Genomic DNA, 18,165 nt, shown 5'->3' with positions numbered 1-18,165 from the left:
ATGGGTGGTGCTGTGTGCAGTGGTGAGGAGCTCTACACTGCACTGTGCGCGCACCATACAGTTTAGTGCCAAAACAAAAAGCCACCAGGAGCCAGGGGTTTATTTTCTTGACGAAAGGGACATTGTATGACACTATAAAGCCAAACATCATTTTCCTCCCCATAAGACCAGAATAAATTATTTTGAAATTGTCCCTGAAAATCAAATATGTTAAGGTAAAAATATGCAAATAGTTTATCATTTGTTTTTTTATTTTTTATAAAGTGTGCACACCCTTGAATGAATACTTTGTTGAAGCACCTTTTGATTACACTATTCAGTCTTCTTGGGTGGGAGTCTGTCAGCATGGCACATTTTGACTTGGCAAAATATGCCCACTTTTCCTTGAAAAAGCACCCCAAATCTGTCTAATTGCAAGAATATCTTTTGTGCACGGCCCTCTTCAGGTCATCTCAAAGATTTTCCATTGGATTAAGGTCTGGGCTCTGTTTGGGTCATTCCAAAACTAACTTTTCTTCAGGTGAAGCCATCCTTTTTTTTTTGGAAGTATGCTGGGGTCCCATTGTCGTGTTAAAGGTGTGCTTCCTCTTCATCTTTCTAGCAGACGTCAAATGCAAACGTAGCTTTTGGAATTGTGGCCAAAAAGTTCAACCTTGGTCTCATAAGACCAAAACACAATTTTCCCAACATGCTTTTGTATTTTTTTGCAAATTTTTATCTGGGCTTAGATGTTTTTCTTGTAAGGCTTCTATGTTGCAACCCTACCCCATAGTCCAGACACATACGGAGAATACGAGAGATTGTTGTCACGTGTGGTACACAACCAGTACTAATCAAAGATTCTTGCAGCTCCTTCAGTATTGCTTTAGGGCTCTTGGCAGCCTCCCTGACCAGTTTCTGTCTTGTATTTTTATCAATTTTGGAGGGATATTCAGTTCTTTGCAATGTCACTACTGTCCCATATTTCCCCCCATTTTTTGATGAACATCTCCACTGTGTTCCATTGCAGTGTTCTCCCCAGCCCCTTTTAGCTGGGCGCACCACCCGGCACTTTTCAGCAACCACCCCGCTGTTTTTAGGTGGTTATCAATGAGTTAGGTCACAATACCAGGACTGCCACCCGCCTACAATTTCTTGCCACCCCGCTTAAAAAGATTTCTGTGTTGAGCACTGCATTGTAAATCCAATGATGGAAAAAATGTTGTACCCTTCTCCTTACTAATACCTTTCAACAAAAAGATCCCTTTGATGCTTTGTAAGCTCTATGAGAACCATGACTTGATCCTAGTAGGACAGCTGGACTTTATTTGGGTTTGTTCAGAGTATTTACTTGATGGCAGGTGTGTTCCCAAGAAGAGTAAAAGCTGTAACTAAATGAAACAGTGCTTCAACAAAGTATTGGTTTAAGGGTGCGCACACTTATGTTGTGAAAATGTTTGTTGTATATATTCATAGCAAAAGCTGCCATGGTGGTTAATATTAAATTTCAATAAGAAGACTCTTGCTATGAAGATTCAGATTTATTAAAAAGGAAAGGGTATAATTCTGTAACAATATGTTGTGTCCAACATTTTTTATTAGATTATTGTGACTGCAGGGTTTAAAACATTTGCAAACTTTCAGATATCTAACCAAAACACTTAGAACACTTTGCCTTCCCCAGTTCTCTACTTATTATCGGACATCCTTCCTCACTTCATATTGGTGTGTGTTAATCATTAGGGGAGAAAAAAAAAATCAAGTGTGGGTTTACACATGAACACAGGTGTTTTTTTCTAGTGATTGTTATATTTTCAGATTTTTTATGTTTTGTTTAACCTTTGTGTATTTGTATTGCTTGGAATACCTTTAAGCAGTGTTTCTTGACAATTAATAAATTCTTCCCACTGGCCAGCAATGTAGAAGCAGGGGTTCCCTGAGGACCTTATTAGTTAACCTCCCTGGCGGTCTGATTATGTCGGTATTTATGAATGTCAAAAGTGGTACATTGTTTTGCATTGAAATTTGTTGTTTTATATTGTTTCCCGGTGAATCACTATCGCTCAGTTCTACAGGTGATTCTAAATCACTATCACTGTTTTCTAGCTGTTCTAAAACAGCTTTTGCACTAGAGAGAGGCCTTTTGGAAGCCATGGACATGGTCAAGTTTCCAGGCAGAGGTCAGGGCTAACGGTAGGCAGAAACGTGGTAAAAGGTCAGGCAAAGGTCAGGGCTGGTAGAGACAAACAGTAAAAGTGCAAGCAGTGCACTAGACAAAGCTTTAGGGACCAAACTGTGGGATACAGTAATGTAATCAAAACAGATTACAATGTAATCTGTTTAAATTTCCCGCCAGGTCACGCCCCCCCCAGCGCTCCAACCCTGTACATTCACACGTCCCATTGATCATGCTGGGGATGCAAGGCCAGGTGACACAGATGCCGGGCATCCCTGGAGGACGCCACAGGCTCATGAGGACCAGGTAAGCCCTTTACAATGCCACCCCGAGTGTGGCTTGGGGGTTACCACTTTTGGTACTTACAATTAACCCCGTGCCTATTCAGGAAAGGTAACCCATTCGGGAATACCAGGGGCCATGGAGGTTATAGTTGTTTCAGGAGGTTCCCTAAAGTTAAAATGTCAGAAAACACTGCAAAGACAAAGGCTTTTATCACTAAAACTTTTACTTTATTTAAAAAACGGTAGACAACCCTTTTATGTTAGGTAAAAATTACCTTCTTTTGTTGGGTAAGGGGGGTATTTAAAACCCCTTTTAAGTTTAGTTCCGCTTTAATATCCAAACAAAATAAAAAAAAAAACAACATTGTATGCAACAATGTTGTTTTAATTTTCTGTAAAAGAAATAAAATACAATAATATATATATATATATATATATACACACACACGTACCTTGCTTGCGGACATCTTCAACAGCATCGAAGAGTTCTTGTTTGAGAAACTGACTCTCCTTTGCTATCTTGTCCCCTTTTTCTAAGAAGTTTTGTGTTGCTTGTTCAACTGAGGCAGCCAAAACATGAGCTTTCTTGGAACGACCTTTCTTTTTGTTTGAAGGACCCTTGTTGCTGGTATTTACCAAAGTTGTTACCTATAGCACAAAAAACAGAAATTTTAGAGACATACATTGCTTCACTCAAAAGCTTCTGATACACTAGATAATCTCTGTAATTCTGTAAAACAATGTTTAACTTTTTAGGCTTGTAAATTAATACATTCTTAAACTGATCAGCTTTCCATATCGACTGAGTCTAGCCAAAAGAGTACCTACCTGCATCATGTTTACAAAGCATCTTACAAAAAAAAAAAAAACTCCAGTTTTTGTGGAGCAATCACACCTCCTAGGCTCCAGCTTTTCCTAACCAACCAGATCATGAAGTCTGATCTTAGATGTTTATATTAAGTTAATTTCACAGTTCTGATAAGAAAAAGTATTTTAATATACGACTACTGCCTAATACATTGGTCAGACACCAAGAATCAAGTTTACGCATTTTAAGCATGGATAATTTTCATGGACAAAACTACTTACAAGGCCCATTCATTCCATTACAGAGCTGACCATACTGTATCTTAGAGCTGGCTTGTCAGACACAGGTATCATAAACCAGTGGTCGCCAACCTTTTCAGAGCCACGGACCACTAAAATTACCAGCTTCAGGTCGAGCATGCGCGGGGAGCCAGGTGTCATTTAAGAAACCCATAATGATGTCATGATGCCAGAACCGCCCATTCTCCCTTTGCAGATCTGAGCACCCATTGCATGAGCTTCGCCGAGCCTGCAAACCAGCTGGTCTGGCTGGTTAACCCCCCCCCCCCAGCAGGGTCCTTCTCCTGATCCGCTCGGGGGCGCACCGGCCACATCCGCGGGCCACTGCATGGCGACTGCTGTCATAAACCAGTAAACCTAGTTGAATGCCAAATTATCATGATCACATGACTTATTATTAAACAGGATTTATATAGCGCCAACATATTACTCAGCGCTGTACATTAAATAGGGATTGAAAATGACAGACTAATACAGACAGTGAAGAAGGAGGAGAGAACCCTGCCCCGAAGAGCTTACAATCTAGTAGGCTTTGCATACAAAGCAGCTGTCATCATGCTTCATACAAATTGTCACAGATCGATGTAAGGCTGCAGCCTTTCTAGAAAAATACAAACTAAAAGTAAATACGGAGTATTAAAAAAAATGCCATTTTTCCTTCAAATGCAATTGGTAGCTCTCATAATACAGTTCTTTAAAGTTTACATACCTGAGTAACAAGAGGCTCAAGCAGTCGCTCAACAGCCAAGGTACGGATTTCTAAGCTCTTTGGATCCCATTTAAAATTGATATTTCCAGTGTTTAAAGTCATTTCTGAGGAAAAAAAAACATTTTAGTTAAGAACTAAATTAGCAGAACAATAAGAGGCAGAGGCACAAGTCTATGTAGGATCTAATGGAACTAGGATCTGCAAAATTTGTGTTCAGTGTACATAGTTAACAAGTGCATTATGGGACACCATTAAGGAAGATATACACTAAGGAATTTCTTTTGATAGTCTCAGAAAAACCCGGGACACACACACACACACTATATATATATATATATATATATATATATATAGTTATACATTATATACACATACATATACACACACACACGAATTAAACAACTTAGATGCATTTTTTTTTTTTTTAAACAAATCACTTGATTTTAGGGGCTCAAAAGTAATTGGACAAATTAAAAGCTGAAAATAAAATGTTCATTTTTAATACTTGGTTGAAAACCCTTTGCTGACAATGACAGTCTGTAGTCTTGAACTCATAAACATCACCAGATGCTGGGTTTCCTCCTTTTTAATGCTCTGCCAGGCCTTTAGTACAGCGGCTTTCAGTTGCTGTTTGTTTGTTGGCCTTTCTGTCCGAAGTTTAGTCTTCACTAAGTGAAATTCATGCTCAATTGGGTTCAGATCAGGTGACTGATTTGGCCATTCAAAGAATATTCCACTTCTTTGCTTTAATAAACCTCTGGGTTGCTTTGGCTGTATGTTTTGGGTCATTGTCCATCTGTATTATGAAATGCCTCCCAATCAATGTGACTGCATTTAGCTGGATTTGAACAGACAGTATGTCTCTGAACACCTCAGAATTCATTCGGCTGCTTCTGTCCTGTGTCACATCATGGATAAATACTAGTGTCCCAGTGCCACTGGCAGCCATGCATGCCCAAGCCATCACACTGCCTCCGCCATGTTTTACAGATGATGTGGTATGCTTTGGATCATGAGCTGTTCCACGCCTTCTCCATACTTTGTTCCTGCCATCATTCTGGTAAAGGTTGATCTCGGTTTAATCTGTCCAATGAATGTTTTTCCAGAACTGTGCTGACTTTTTTTAAGTTTTTATAAGTCCAATCTAACCTTTCTATTCTTGAGGCTTATGAGTGGCTTGCACCTTGCAGTGCACCCTCTGTATTTACTTTCATGCAGTCTTCTCTTTAGGATAGACTTGGATATCGATATGCCTACCTCCTGGAGAGTGTTGTTCACTTGGTTGGCTGTTGTGAAGTGGTTTCTCTTCACCATGGAAATGATTCTGCGGTCATCCGCCACTGTTGTCTTCTGTGGACGTCCAGATCTTTTGGTGTTGTCGAGTTCACCAGTGCTTTGTTTCTTTCCCATGATGTACCAAACTGTAGATTTTGCCACTCCTAATATTGTAGAAATTTCTTGAATGGGTTTTTTCTGTTTTTTTCAGCTTATGGATGGCTTGTTTCACCTGCATGGAGAGCTCCTTTGACCGCATGCGGTCTGTTCACAGCAAAATCTTCCACATACAAGCACACCCCCCCCCAGATCAACTCCAGGCCTTTCATCTGCTTAATTGATAATGACATAATGTAGGTATTGCCCACAGCAGCCTATGAAATAGCCTTCGAGTCAATTGTCCAATTACTTTTGAGCCCCTGAAATGAAGTGATTGTGTAAAAAAAGGCTTTAGTTCCTCATATTTTTATGCAATCTTTTTGTTTAACCCACTGAATTAAAGCTGAAAGTTGTTTCATCTAAAATTAATTGTGATAATGTACAGAACCAAAATGAGAAAAAAGTTGTTTCTGTCCAAATATTTATGAACCCATGAACCTAACTATACTTAGACTTAAACCATATTGGCTCAGGACCCCAGAAAATAACTGTCATGTTAAAAATAGTAACATCAGGTTACTTCAAAAACCTTAACAGAGATAAACAAACATTAATGAGGGTGGGGGTGGGCCTTACGGATTTACGAAATCCACAGATTATACTGCAGAAAATAAAGAATCTTCCAACATCCACAAAGTGAAAAGCCAATAATATTGAAATCTTGCCACAGATGAATAAAACATAATTTTACAGAGATAAACATTACAATATGTGTTCAACCTTGTCAGCGTGTTTGTCAAGGTGACATCCCTTCTGCAATAAGCATTCTTACCCAACTGATAGCTTCATGGAATTGTCAAAATTGCTGAGCTGAACATGAGCAACTCAGGATTGGTTACCAGGATACCCGACTTACCCTGCGGTGGCCTGGACTAAATGAACTCCTCAACACGAATGCAGAATTGAAGAAGGAAAAGGAGAAGTTAGTGGCGCCGTGCCACAGAACAGGAACAAGCAAGTATAGCAAGGTTTAGTTTCGCTTCAAACCACCAGTAAGAGTCTGCCTTTAAATCCTTATTACTCTCATCATCCCAGTTTTTATGGCAGTAATGTATGGGGACCAGTAACCTACCTACCTAAACCAGCCTAATGGGAAATCACTACTCTTGGATAAGGTTCATACAGCTAGTTTACTTTGTAAAAAAAAAAAAAAAAAGGGGTCACATATATGACGCAAAAATATTAACAGCTAAACATTCCAGCAATTTGAAACATACTTTCAAATTAAATGAGGTTATTATAATTAATGGCACATGTTTTGATTAGGCAAGTGGAAGAAAAACATACAATCACTCAACCAAAGAAAAAAATGTTACTGAACCACCTGAAAAAAAATAGTCTGGACAGAAAAAGCAAAGCAAAAATGAAAGATACACAACAAGAGATTTTAAAACAAATAGGTAAAAAAGGAATACAATTTTTTGTGACCAAATTGTAAGAAATTGGCTAAAGAAAATAGGATTTACATACAGAAAAGGAGCCTTTTCGTGCAAAGAGAAAAATTTGCCAATCCCACGCATGCGCAGGGAGATCTGCAAGTTTTTTCCATCCTACGTCACCCAATCTCACACCTGGTGATGTAGGAAGAAGAACCAGGAAGAAGATGGCGCTGCCTGGAGCACCGACTCAGGGACGGATCCTGGGATGACGAGGGACCGATACAAGACACCACCGGATGGATCGGAGTGCCCTGCGGGTTTGAAAGTTAAGTGTATTTTTTTTCAGTTTAGTTCCTCTTTAAACACCTAAACATTAGAAGACACGATGGTAGATCTGCCTTAACCAAAGAGATGCTGTAGGAACATTTATTTCATTTTGCAAAAAAACACATAAAGATGACTGCCTGACTAAAACAAGCAAATTTCCACAATCAATGATGGGGTAGCATGTCAATTAAAGATTCAGGAATAAATGAAGCATGGCAATCATTACCTATACAGAAAAAATGGGGTACAGGATATTTTTCTCATTCAATTAAAAAAAAAAAGGAAATAAATTTGTTATTGTAAAGTCATTTTTCAGTATCTCAATCGGTGCTCATTGGAATTTTTAGGGGTGGATTCCAAAGTTCCTGAACAAAACATGTGCCACTGATTAAAAACAAGGACATTCCATTATTGGAGATATGTTTTAGAATGCGAGAATGTTGAACATTAAAATATTGTATAAAATAGTTTTGTGCTGTGTGTTTTTAAATAAACATACTTCAAGATTATATTCCACAATTTTTGCTAGAGGTTGTAAGAGTTGGGGTGTCAAAGCAATTCTAGGGTAACGGGGTTGGAACCAGGTAAAAAAAAAACTGTATTAACTCCTAATAAAGTCAAATATGTTAAATGTATTATTATTGGATAGTAGCCATAATAACACGCTGCTCTGATAGATTATGAAGGCTCCCATTTCTGTGATAACAGTGCTCTGATCCTCATCTTGTAATATCTCAGCATCCATAATACAGCTCAGGTGTTTCCCCAATTCTGACAGCTGCAGGCATGTTTCAGGTGTGTGACTAAATCTACTAAAACCTCAAGGTCATCTTCACCAATTAGCATTCCTTGGAATAAATTCATTAATACCATGTTACATAATCTATGAAGAGAAGGAAAGACTGACTACAGGCTATATTACTGAACTATTCACAAAGACAACATGGACAATGCATGGAACTGGCTGAACCGAGAGAGGAGGGGGATACAGAACACAAGTTAGATTTTTAGAAGTTGCTAAATATACAAAACTCGGTAGAAAAAATGATGTGAAACCGCAGAATGATTTTCAGCGAATTGCATTAGATATGAATAGAGCTCCACACAGATAAGAAGTCATAACAGAAAGTTCGAGCGGAAGGGCGTGGTGGTAAATTCCAAACACCGAATTAGGTAAAACATTCCTGGCGAGGGAACAATGCTGAGGGGAGGAGGGAAGGCCCAGAAAGTTAGAAAACATAAACTATAGGATTGGCGTGTTTTTTTTTAAACCTTTGTCCTGGAAATGTAAATATCTATTACAACGCCATCGATATTATATATGTAAGGAGTGGACGTTCTATTATTTACATATAATCAAGTAAATGACGACACAACGCGTACAAACGTCTCATTATTCGCCCTATGCGAAACCAGTCACATGACCAAAACAAAATCCAAGTTTTCAAAGTAATATTACAGCACGACACAAATAAATTTATGACGTAGAATAAGTAAATTAGGAAATAAATGTGCAATGCAGTAAGCACACCTCACAACATGCTTCGTGACTTTTAGGACTTAGTACATAGAGTGACGTATAAAAGTAAACGACTCACCGATCGCTCAATCCGCGCACCTGACGGAGATTTTAAATTTCAAATGAATAAAAAAAAGCAGAGCCGCAGCCCTCGGGAAACTCCACTCTAACCAGGTCAGGGAGTTGTTTAAGGAAATAGGGTGAGCCTGGCAGTTCCTGTCTTGTGGCCCCTCCTAGCTGGATGGACGTATGTTACTCCTACTGGCCGGGAAAGTGCTGGGCTAGGACTTTTATCTGGATTTGTGGGTGTGTAAGTCTCACCAGTATCAGGTAGGGAAGTTTCAGCCCTGGTTCTCTGTGTGTAGTGACCAGGCTGGAATATATATTATTATATAAATAAAAATGATTACACCTGTTAAAAAATTACAAATCTGAATTGTCAGATTTGTAGGTAGGTATAAAACATATCTAAGCATGGTCTAATTTTCTATAACTTATTCAAATTCCTTCCTTATGTTCTATGACAATTGGTTACTTGTACTACTGTACATACATACAAAGATAAAACAAACCTTTTAAACTTATTTTTTTAAACTTATATTATATACAATTATATTTTTTTAAATTATATCTAAATCAAAGAAATCACAAGTAAAGCCACTTCAGAAAATAGCTAACACATGCTGTACTGATACCACCTTAAAGAAGAACCAAAAGTTCCACTTTTACATTTTGCAGGGTTTTCTTGTAGATATTGACTGCAGAAAAAAATTGCATTTTTCATATTATTGCAGAGAAGGAAAGAAGAGCATTTTTGAAAAAAAAAAATCAGACAGTTAAGGTTATTTTGTTGTGGAATCGACATTGCCTGTCCTTCTACAATACTATACTGACACAACCAGAAACAATTCCACAGTGACAATCAGATTGTACTAACACCGACACAAACATTACATTTTAATTTGATACAATGCAATGGCATTGTCAATTCTGTAGTACTAAAACAAATAAAATTAAAATAGAAATGTGCGTAATGATATAGTACAGTTCCCACACAACTAAAAACACAAAGGTGTTTAAAGGAACTTCTCAGTGCACAGCAATTCCATGCACTAACCGTCATATTACGACATGGCACCTTGATAGTCCTGTGCAATTTGCATTGTGGCATGCATGACATTTCGATATTCACACTGGCCATGAGGTTGCAATGTGTTTGCTGCCTACTCATGCCAGGGAAACATTGCCTTTGGGGAGATGCTATGTGTAGTTTTCCCTAGCAGCGGCCCTATAGACCAGTAGTCCCCAACTCCCGGCCTGCGGCCATCTGACAGTTGGGCTGCGGCTCTGGCCGGTGTACCCTCCAGCGGGGTTAGGAGAAGTTCCTTCCCCTTTGAGTGACACACAGCACCCGGCGCATGCGCTGCCCCGAGTCCATGAGATTAGTGGTCCGCAAGATCCAAAAGGTTGGGGACCACTGTCATAGACAACTAATGGGGGCGACAGCAAGTGTTAGTAATACAGCCTACTGCCGCCAGCTGTCAAATGTGCAGACACCATGCTATCCTAAAGATTAGGGTATCAGATGCGAAAATATCACAAAATCCTGGACCACATGGCTTTTTAATTTTTATTACAATTTAATTACTATTTCATTATGTCATATATTATTTTATTATATTATTATAAGAAGTTTGCTGTATTTTTGATACCACACCATTTGACAAACCCTGCCTTTCTTCGTGTTATACCCAAACCTGCTAATGATCATGCTGATTTAGCTTTTGTCCTTTCTCTATAATAAATCGTGACTTAAGTCAGAATTTTGGTCATTATTTTTAACAATGAAATTAGTTCCTGGGCATTATCATTCATCCAGAACAGGAGGGTTTTGTGAGATATAATCAGGCCCCACACCAGACCAGGATATCTATACATTTTATTTCCGCAGTCTTATCTAACTGGGATTCTGGTATGAGCAGATCTGCTATGCTATTGATCTCCAGAAGTCATTTATTAGTATATCCTGGCTCTATTTAACCTAAAGCATGTAAGTCCAAGATATCCAAAACCAAAGAGGAACTTGGTAATTCTTTTACAGCAGTTCCGGTATTAAGTATCAATATGAGCAAATCTTGTGTACCTAGCATTAATCTCAGTGTGGAGTTAGTTTCACTTCTACAACATGAATATAGCGTCTAATTGAGTTCCACCTCTGTACACTGTTAGGGTATTCAACTCACCCCAATAACACTCTCTTTTTTCAGCCAATTATCTCCCCCCCCCCCCCATGTACCATTGCATTTGCACAGACCTCAATAGGTGGGCAGCATCCCCCTTCATGGTTTGGGAGAATTTCGACAAATGAAATAGATGTCCTGCCCAAAATACTTTGTACTCCCTATTCTGTTATATGTGCATGACCTAAAAAAAACTTCAAAGGAAAATTATAGCCTTTATTTGGTGGACTGGGTTGTGGAGACTTCATCGTCCAAGTCCGAGAACTCCAGGTCCAAACCTTAACATGTACTGTAATGTGGCACAAATAGCACTACATTCTTTAACAGATACTACCTTTTAATAGGTTGATCTGGAAAGTCAAAATTAACTAAAAATCAAACAAAAGGGTGTCATCCTGTTGTAAAAAAATTGTGCATCATATTCACAAACTTTCTATTAAGGCTCAAACTCCTAAGTAGCAAAATCCAGTTAGAGCCAGACAAATATAAAGTCACCACTTTTGAATCTTCCTGCAAGTTCATAATTTTGGCCAAGCTTTAACCAGGAAAAACTTCCCTGAAGAAAAATTTTGGGAGAAAGAATTAAACATCAACTATGATTTAGAAGAATGACAAAGTATGACTGCTGAATTTCCTAAAATATCTATAAATGCATGCAAACTGTGAATCTCTTCTTAGTTGGTTCTTAGTAATGGAAAGAGTAGCCAGATTTAACTCTCAAGTACCTCCCTTTCTTTTTGTAGATGCTCCCAAACAGGTTTAATGGCACACATTTAGTGGCTCTGTCCAGTGTTTGACAGTTTCTGGGGTGAAGTCTTTGATTTCATTACTGATATAACTTACCTTAAAATCCCTATGCTTTCTTTAGCAACCCTGACATTTCTGTTCCTAAGCACACTTGATGTTTAGTCCATCATATCCGCCTAGCTGCTAGGCTGAAATCTGTCATATTTACCTCTCTAAGCCAACTGGCCATTCAGCTCACCCCTTTATTCATCTAATTATTCACTTGTGTTCCATTGCATTTACACAGACCTTGATAGGTGGGCAGCACCTCCTTCATGGTTTGGGAGAATTTGGGCAAATAAAATAGATGTCCCAAACTCCCTTTTAAAAGAAAATATAGCCTTTATTTGGTGGACTGGGTTGTGGATAATTCATTGTCCAAGTCAAAGGAGGACTCTGGGTTCTCTTCCCGATTTAATCAGTGTCGCCCCTCCCGCTGGCCAATTAGGAAAAGGCCTCTAACCACCCTTGGCTTTTTAGCTGGCCCAGACAAAGCACTCTGTGTTCGTACAAAGGGTCTCCACTAGTGCCGAGCCCCCTAGCTCTGCAAAGAATTTCCTCTACACCTGTTGATTGTCCCCAATCTGGAAAAGGAAGGATACAGTTACCAGTAATATTGAAGCCTTCCTGAGCCTCACTAGGAGGGTTTTTTGATGAAGCAGCTTACATCACCTCGCGCCTTTCAGAGGAAAGGTCCTGGCGTCTATCTTTAGAACTCTGCCTTCGCTGCAGACAGAAAGGACGCTTTGTTAAGTTTTGCCCACAGAGGGCGGGAAACTTTAGCGCCTAGCATGTTTTGAGGGGGGCATGCTTGGTCACTTTTCTCTCCCCTCCACTCAGCCTCCCTCCATAGTTATCCAGCTTCCCCACAACAACTCCACACTTGAGGCCTTCATGGACTCTGGAACAGTTGGTGATTGTTGGTTACTGCCAGGCTGAATCTATAATAAATCTTTAAATGGATATAGGGAATGTTGATTGGCCAGCCCAAAAGATGGCCAGTTTTAACAATGCCCACTTCATCTCTGAGATAGGTGACATGATGCACTGTATGTCCACTCTTGGACAAAGCCGCCGGGAGTTTACCCAATGTGTTTCCAAATCTGCAAAAATTTAACTTTGCGACAATCTGTATTATATTGGTCATATTGCAATGGCTAAGGACCACAGAGCTGTTTGGACTTTAACCACTCTGATCTAAGAGCATCTGACAAAGGTTTCTTATAATTATTGTAGGCTACACACACTTTATCACAAGTATCTCTATTCTTGGCAAGGATTCCGCCCCGAAGCACAGCCTTTGCGGTCTTCTAAAAAACAAATGGAGTCCTCTGCATTTTGGTATTTTAAGAAGAGTACTCATACCTCCAAGATTTCAGGGGTACCACAAGGGAGTCATCCAAAGAAATAGCAAGTAAGTCAACCAATTGACACCTCAGCCACTGAAACAGCTATCTGTTCTATAGAGATGAACAGACCTTTGGAAGCAGTAAAAATGGCACATGAAACATATTGAATCTTAAAAAAGTTGATATTAATGCCTTGAAAGTCCTTTTATTTTGCTTTTTGTTACTTTGGTATAATATTTTGTATCTAGGATGTGGCATCAGTGTTATGGCCAACTGCTGGAGCTCCAGTCACTAAACCCAGGATTTGAGTAATCTAAGCATTTTAGCCTCTTTATTGTGCATCTACTAAAAGAGTGCCATGTCAGCTTGTAGTTTTCTCAGATGTCGAAGATCTTGAAAACATTTCTGGGGTGTACAAAATCCCTTAACATTCCATGTTATCTTTTTATAAAAAAAAATTAGAAGTAGTCCCAGATTCTCTGAGCATCATATGAGAATAGTACCAAAAAGCAGAAGGGAGAGTGAGGGAAACTGGGTGCCAGTGGGAGGAAAGATACATAAAAGCGGAGGTAGAGATGCCCCGTAATCATCCTCACCACAGCAAAGCAAGTAATGCAGAACCTGAAGGGCCAAAACAAGAAGACAATAATTGTTGGCCGAACAAAGATTTTTTTCGTATAGGCAACTTCTTGAATAGTGAAATGATTGTAAATGTTCTAGCTTTACAGAAAAAGTGATCTCTATCAACATCTGAAATGTTTAGATACTTGCAAATAAAATCAATTAAAAAAAAAAATCAAAAATAAAAAGAGTTAACTACCCTGTTATAAAATACAGCATTTGAAAAGTCTGTTAGCTCTATTTCCTAAGACAAAAGGGAGAATTTTAGCGGGAAATCTAGCCTTGTTTAATTCCCCAAAAAAAAAAATTACTCAATGGGAAGCTGATCTTGTAGTAGAATAGGAAGTCCTGGAAAACTTTAAGAGCTTCTCTTCTTCAATCTCCCTTAACATCTCCCTTATAGAGGTTATCTATATTGTAATGATGCAATCTACCTTCTCTGCTATAGAGGTTGCTGTCAAATGGGTACAATATTGCATACTTTTACATTTCCAAAGATTCTGGATAAGAATTTATTATCTAATTTACTTGGTCGTGCAGACTAACCTACTAAGTAATTTAAGATCATTATTTTCCAAAACTGGGCGAGTCTGTCCCGAGGTCGGATGCCCATCTACTTTCAAATATCTTCTTAGTGTTAGACAACGTGGTCTAATGAAGATCACACAGGAATCTGCAGCTCGGCAGATAGTAAAAAATCCTTTACTTTTGGATCACTCAGGGATACATTCCATACATGCACAATGTGTGAAACAATAAAAAGAAAAACAGCAATAACATCACAACATGGTGGAAGGAACAGGAGTGCAGTTTTACAGCAGCATATAACATACACATTAATGAAAGGAACAGTGCCATCTAGTGTCCATTTAGCATATGAAGAAGAGGCATGAATGCTGTTGAGCTATTTTAACACCCCTTCTCAACAACTTTCCGGTCAATCAGGTACATTACCTTCTTGTGAGAAATTTTGGAATCTAGAATTTAATGGGCTTTATACGCCTGAGAAAAATTGAGAGCAGGAGTATCCAGAGGTGAGGGACGAGAAAAGTGATTCAGGACTAATGGTATTAGCAGAGATACATGGAAAGAGTTGGGTAACTTGAGATAACAAATGGGACTAACCATAGCTGAAATGACATAAGGTCCAATGAAACAAGGAGCAAATTTCAGAGAAGAGACTTTGCAATGGATGCTCTTCATGGAGAACCAGACTTTATCCCTAGGTTGGAAAAGAGGTACTTTACTGCATTGCCGATCTGCAAACTACTTGTGTCGGAGAGCTGCGTGTTTCAGATGCTTAGAGCTTGAATACCAAAGTCTCTCTGCAGGGCCCTGACTGCAGGTACTTCAGCAGATCAGGGTATAGGAGATGCGAGGCAAGAATGTTTTCCATTGACAATGAAGAATGGAGATCCTTTGGTGCTGGTGCTGACATGGTTTTTGTGGGCGAACTCTGCCCATGGTAGCATGGCTACCCAGTCGTCATGGTGGGCAGATTCAAGGTCTCAAAGATATTACTCCTATGCCTGATTACCTCTTTCTGCCTGCCCATTAGTTTGCGGGTGATAGGCTGAGGAGAACTTTGCAGAGATGTCCAGGGATTTGCAAAAACCTTTCCAAAAGGGAGTAAATTGAACCCCACGATCAGATAAAATATGTCTGGAAATATGAGGACGAATGCAAATTGGCACCAACACAGCTGCTGATGGTAAAGCAGGAAGGGATACAAAATGGGAAATTTTGGAAAAGCGATCCACAACCACCCAAATGCCATCAGAAGGTGGAAGATTCGTAATAAAATCTATCGACAGATGACACCAAGGCTCCTTGGGAAAGGGCAGATGAGAAAGGGGTCCCACTCGGGCAAGGGTAGATGACTTGGTCTAAGTAAAGGCTATGACATCTGAGAATTCCCAGGTGACCAGAAAGTTTAGAGTCATGTGCTAATGCAAGGAACGATATACTCTGGCTCAGCAGTGGTATCGGAATCCTTGGGATCGAAGTGACATTTTGCTAATTGTCAAAATTCATTAAAGAAAACCATTGCTGCTATTGGTGTGAATGTGACTTAATAAATAGGCTCTATTGATCAGTCTATCTCACCCTTTATTTTGGAAGGAAAATAAAATCTGTTCTCAAATGCCTCATTTTGATGTTCCTATCAAACTCATTCTTGAGAGTCGTGAGATTCCTTGCCCTTCTATGCTGGATTCTGGAGCTGGGGGAAACTTCATGGACATAGAATTTGCTCAGATACTATTAATAATATTTACCTAATATTATTAACCTCCTGAGCGTTACACTGAGGTCTAGATTTCTGTACCAAAAGTGATCCACTGTTTTTCATGAATTTTTTTTTTAAATTGTAGACCTGTAACTTACAGAAATATGTCCGAACAAGGGTTCTAGTAGATAATATGAATATAAAAAATGTTTGAAACACACAATCATGTAAAAAAAAAAATTACTTTTAATAAAATTAAAGGAAAAACACAAAAATCAGCAATGTAAACAAATCATAAATACTGAAAAAGCAGTAACTCTGTATATTGTAAAGTACTATATTATTCTAAAACACCTCCCTAGTGTGGCAATTTTTAAAACTTTGATTCTGTATTTATTGGAGTTTGTTTTGAATTATTTTGTATTTGATTGGATATGGGAGTTTGTATCCAATCCAATACAAAATAAGAATTTGAATTTCCAAGTTATTTACTTTTATTTTATTTTTTTTTATTTTCTTGTATTGGATTGGATGCTGGAGTTTGTATCCAATCCAATACAAAATGACAGTTTGAATTTACCAGGTATATACTTTGTAATTATTTGAATTATTTTGTATTGGATTGGATACGCAAGTTTGTATCCAATCAAATACAAAATATAAATTTGAATTTCCAAGTTATTTACTTTTATTCTTTTTTTATTTTTTGTATTGGATTGGATACGCAAGTTTGTATCCAATCAAATACAAAATATAAATTTGAATTTCCAAGTTATTTACTTTTATTCTTTTTTTATTTTTTGTATTGGATTGGATACGCAAGTTTGTATCCAATCCAATACAAAATGACAGTTTGAATTTACCAGGTATATACTTTGTAATTATTTGAATTATTTTGTATTGGATTGGATACGCAAGTTTGTATCCAATCAAATACAAAATATAAATTTGAATTTCCAAGTTATTTACTTTTTTTTTTTTTTTTTTTTTTTTGTATTGGATTGGATACGGGAGTTTGTATCCAATCCAATACAAAATGACAGTTTGAATTTACCAATTATATACTTTGTATTTATTTGAATCATTTTGTATTGGATTCAATACAGGAGTTTGTATTGAATCCAATACAAAATGAATGAATGAGTTTCAGTTTGAATTTCCCGCACACGCGCCGACGTCATCACGCACGCAGGGAGGAGCCGTCCGGTTTTTTTTTTCTCCGCCGGACGGCTTCTCCCTGCAGAGATCATCCGGCGCTGGAGCGAGGACGACGTGGGACGATGAGCGGGTCCAGGTAAGATGCCGGCCGGCTTCTTACCGGTCCCGCTGTCACCCGACGAAGGCACCCGAAGCTGGAGAGATCGGCGGACGATGATCGATGGAGGACGACGCTGGATGAGCACAGGGGGACCAGGTAAGTATGGATGTACAAAATCTCGGGCTTAACCATCCTTGCAGTTTTTTTTTGCCCGAGCGAAGGTCGGGCTTAACTGCAAGGTGGTTAATAAAGAATATTTGCTCAATAATATCCAGATAATAAGTAATGCTTCACCTTTTGATATAGAGACTGTTGATGGTTGACCATTAAATTCGGTTAAATCATTGGCTATGCCATTTGGCCTGTGTAATGCTCCTACCACCTTCCAACATTTCATAATTGCGAGACCTTTTGGATCAATTTGTGGTAGCCTACCTAGATGACATACTTATGTTTTCAGATAATTTAGAGGCGCATCACAATCATGTTTGCATCGTTTCTCAAGAACGGTTGAGCCATGGACCCTAATAAGGTCAAAGCAGTTGTGGAGAGGCCTGCTCTAAGAAATGTTAAGGACATTGAAGGATTTGTTGGATTTGCCAACTTTTACTGAAAATTTGTAAGGGATTTCTCCAAAGATATAGCTCAGTTACTCAATTTACAAAGAAGGGGAAGCCCTTTTCACTTTACCTTGTACACCTATATTGGTTCATCCTAATCCTGAATTCTCTTTCATTGTAGAAGTGGATGCTTCAGATGCTGCCATTGGA

At 38.7% G+C, this 18,165-nt stretch overlaps 1 protein-coding gene and 1 long non-coding RNA gene across 3 annotated transcripts in view; one reads left to right on the top strand and one right to left on the bottom strand.

Annotated features, from left to right (window-relative positions):
* Window positions 1–9,135, bottom strand: part of CTNNA1 (catenin alpha 1) — a 36,784-nt gene extending 27,649 nt beyond the window's left edge. The window contains exons 1-3 of the mRNA XM_072400784.1: window positions 8,994–9,135; window positions 4,256–4,359; window positions 2,892–3,087 (exon numbers count right to left, since the gene is read on the bottom strand). Coding sequence (XP_072256885.1) covers window positions 2,892–3,087; window positions 4,256–4,357 — 298 coding nt within the window. The 5' untranslated portion in view covers window positions 4,358–4,359; window positions 8,994–9,135. The remainder of the gene's footprint in view (window positions 1–2,891; window positions 3,088–4,255; window positions 4,360–8,993) is intronic.
* The window catches only part of LOC140323583 (uncharacterized), a 48,661-nt gene continuing 38,901 nt past the window's right edge, over window positions 8,406–18,165 (top strand). The window contains exon 1 of one of the 2 annotated variants that reach the window (XR_011919403.1): window positions 8,406–8,568. This is a non-coding gene — a long non-coding RNA (uncharacterized lncRNA). Of the gene's footprint in view, window positions 8,569–9,170; window positions 9,245–18,165 lie in introns of those variants that run through there. The other variant, XR_011919402.1, reaches the window with a different exon arrangement.

The sequence above is a fragment of the Pyxicephalus adspersus genome, chromosome 2 (genome assembly GCF_032062135.1).
Source record: "Pyxicephalus adspersus chromosome 2, UCB_Pads_2.0, whole genome shotgun sequence".
Classification (NCBI taxonomy): Eukaryota; Metazoa; Chordata; class Amphibia; order Anura; family Pyxicephalidae; genus Pyxicephalus; species Pyxicephalus adspersus.
The sequence above is the reverse complement of the archived record's forward strand: the minus strand, read 5'-3'. Positions and strand labels throughout refer to the sequence as shown.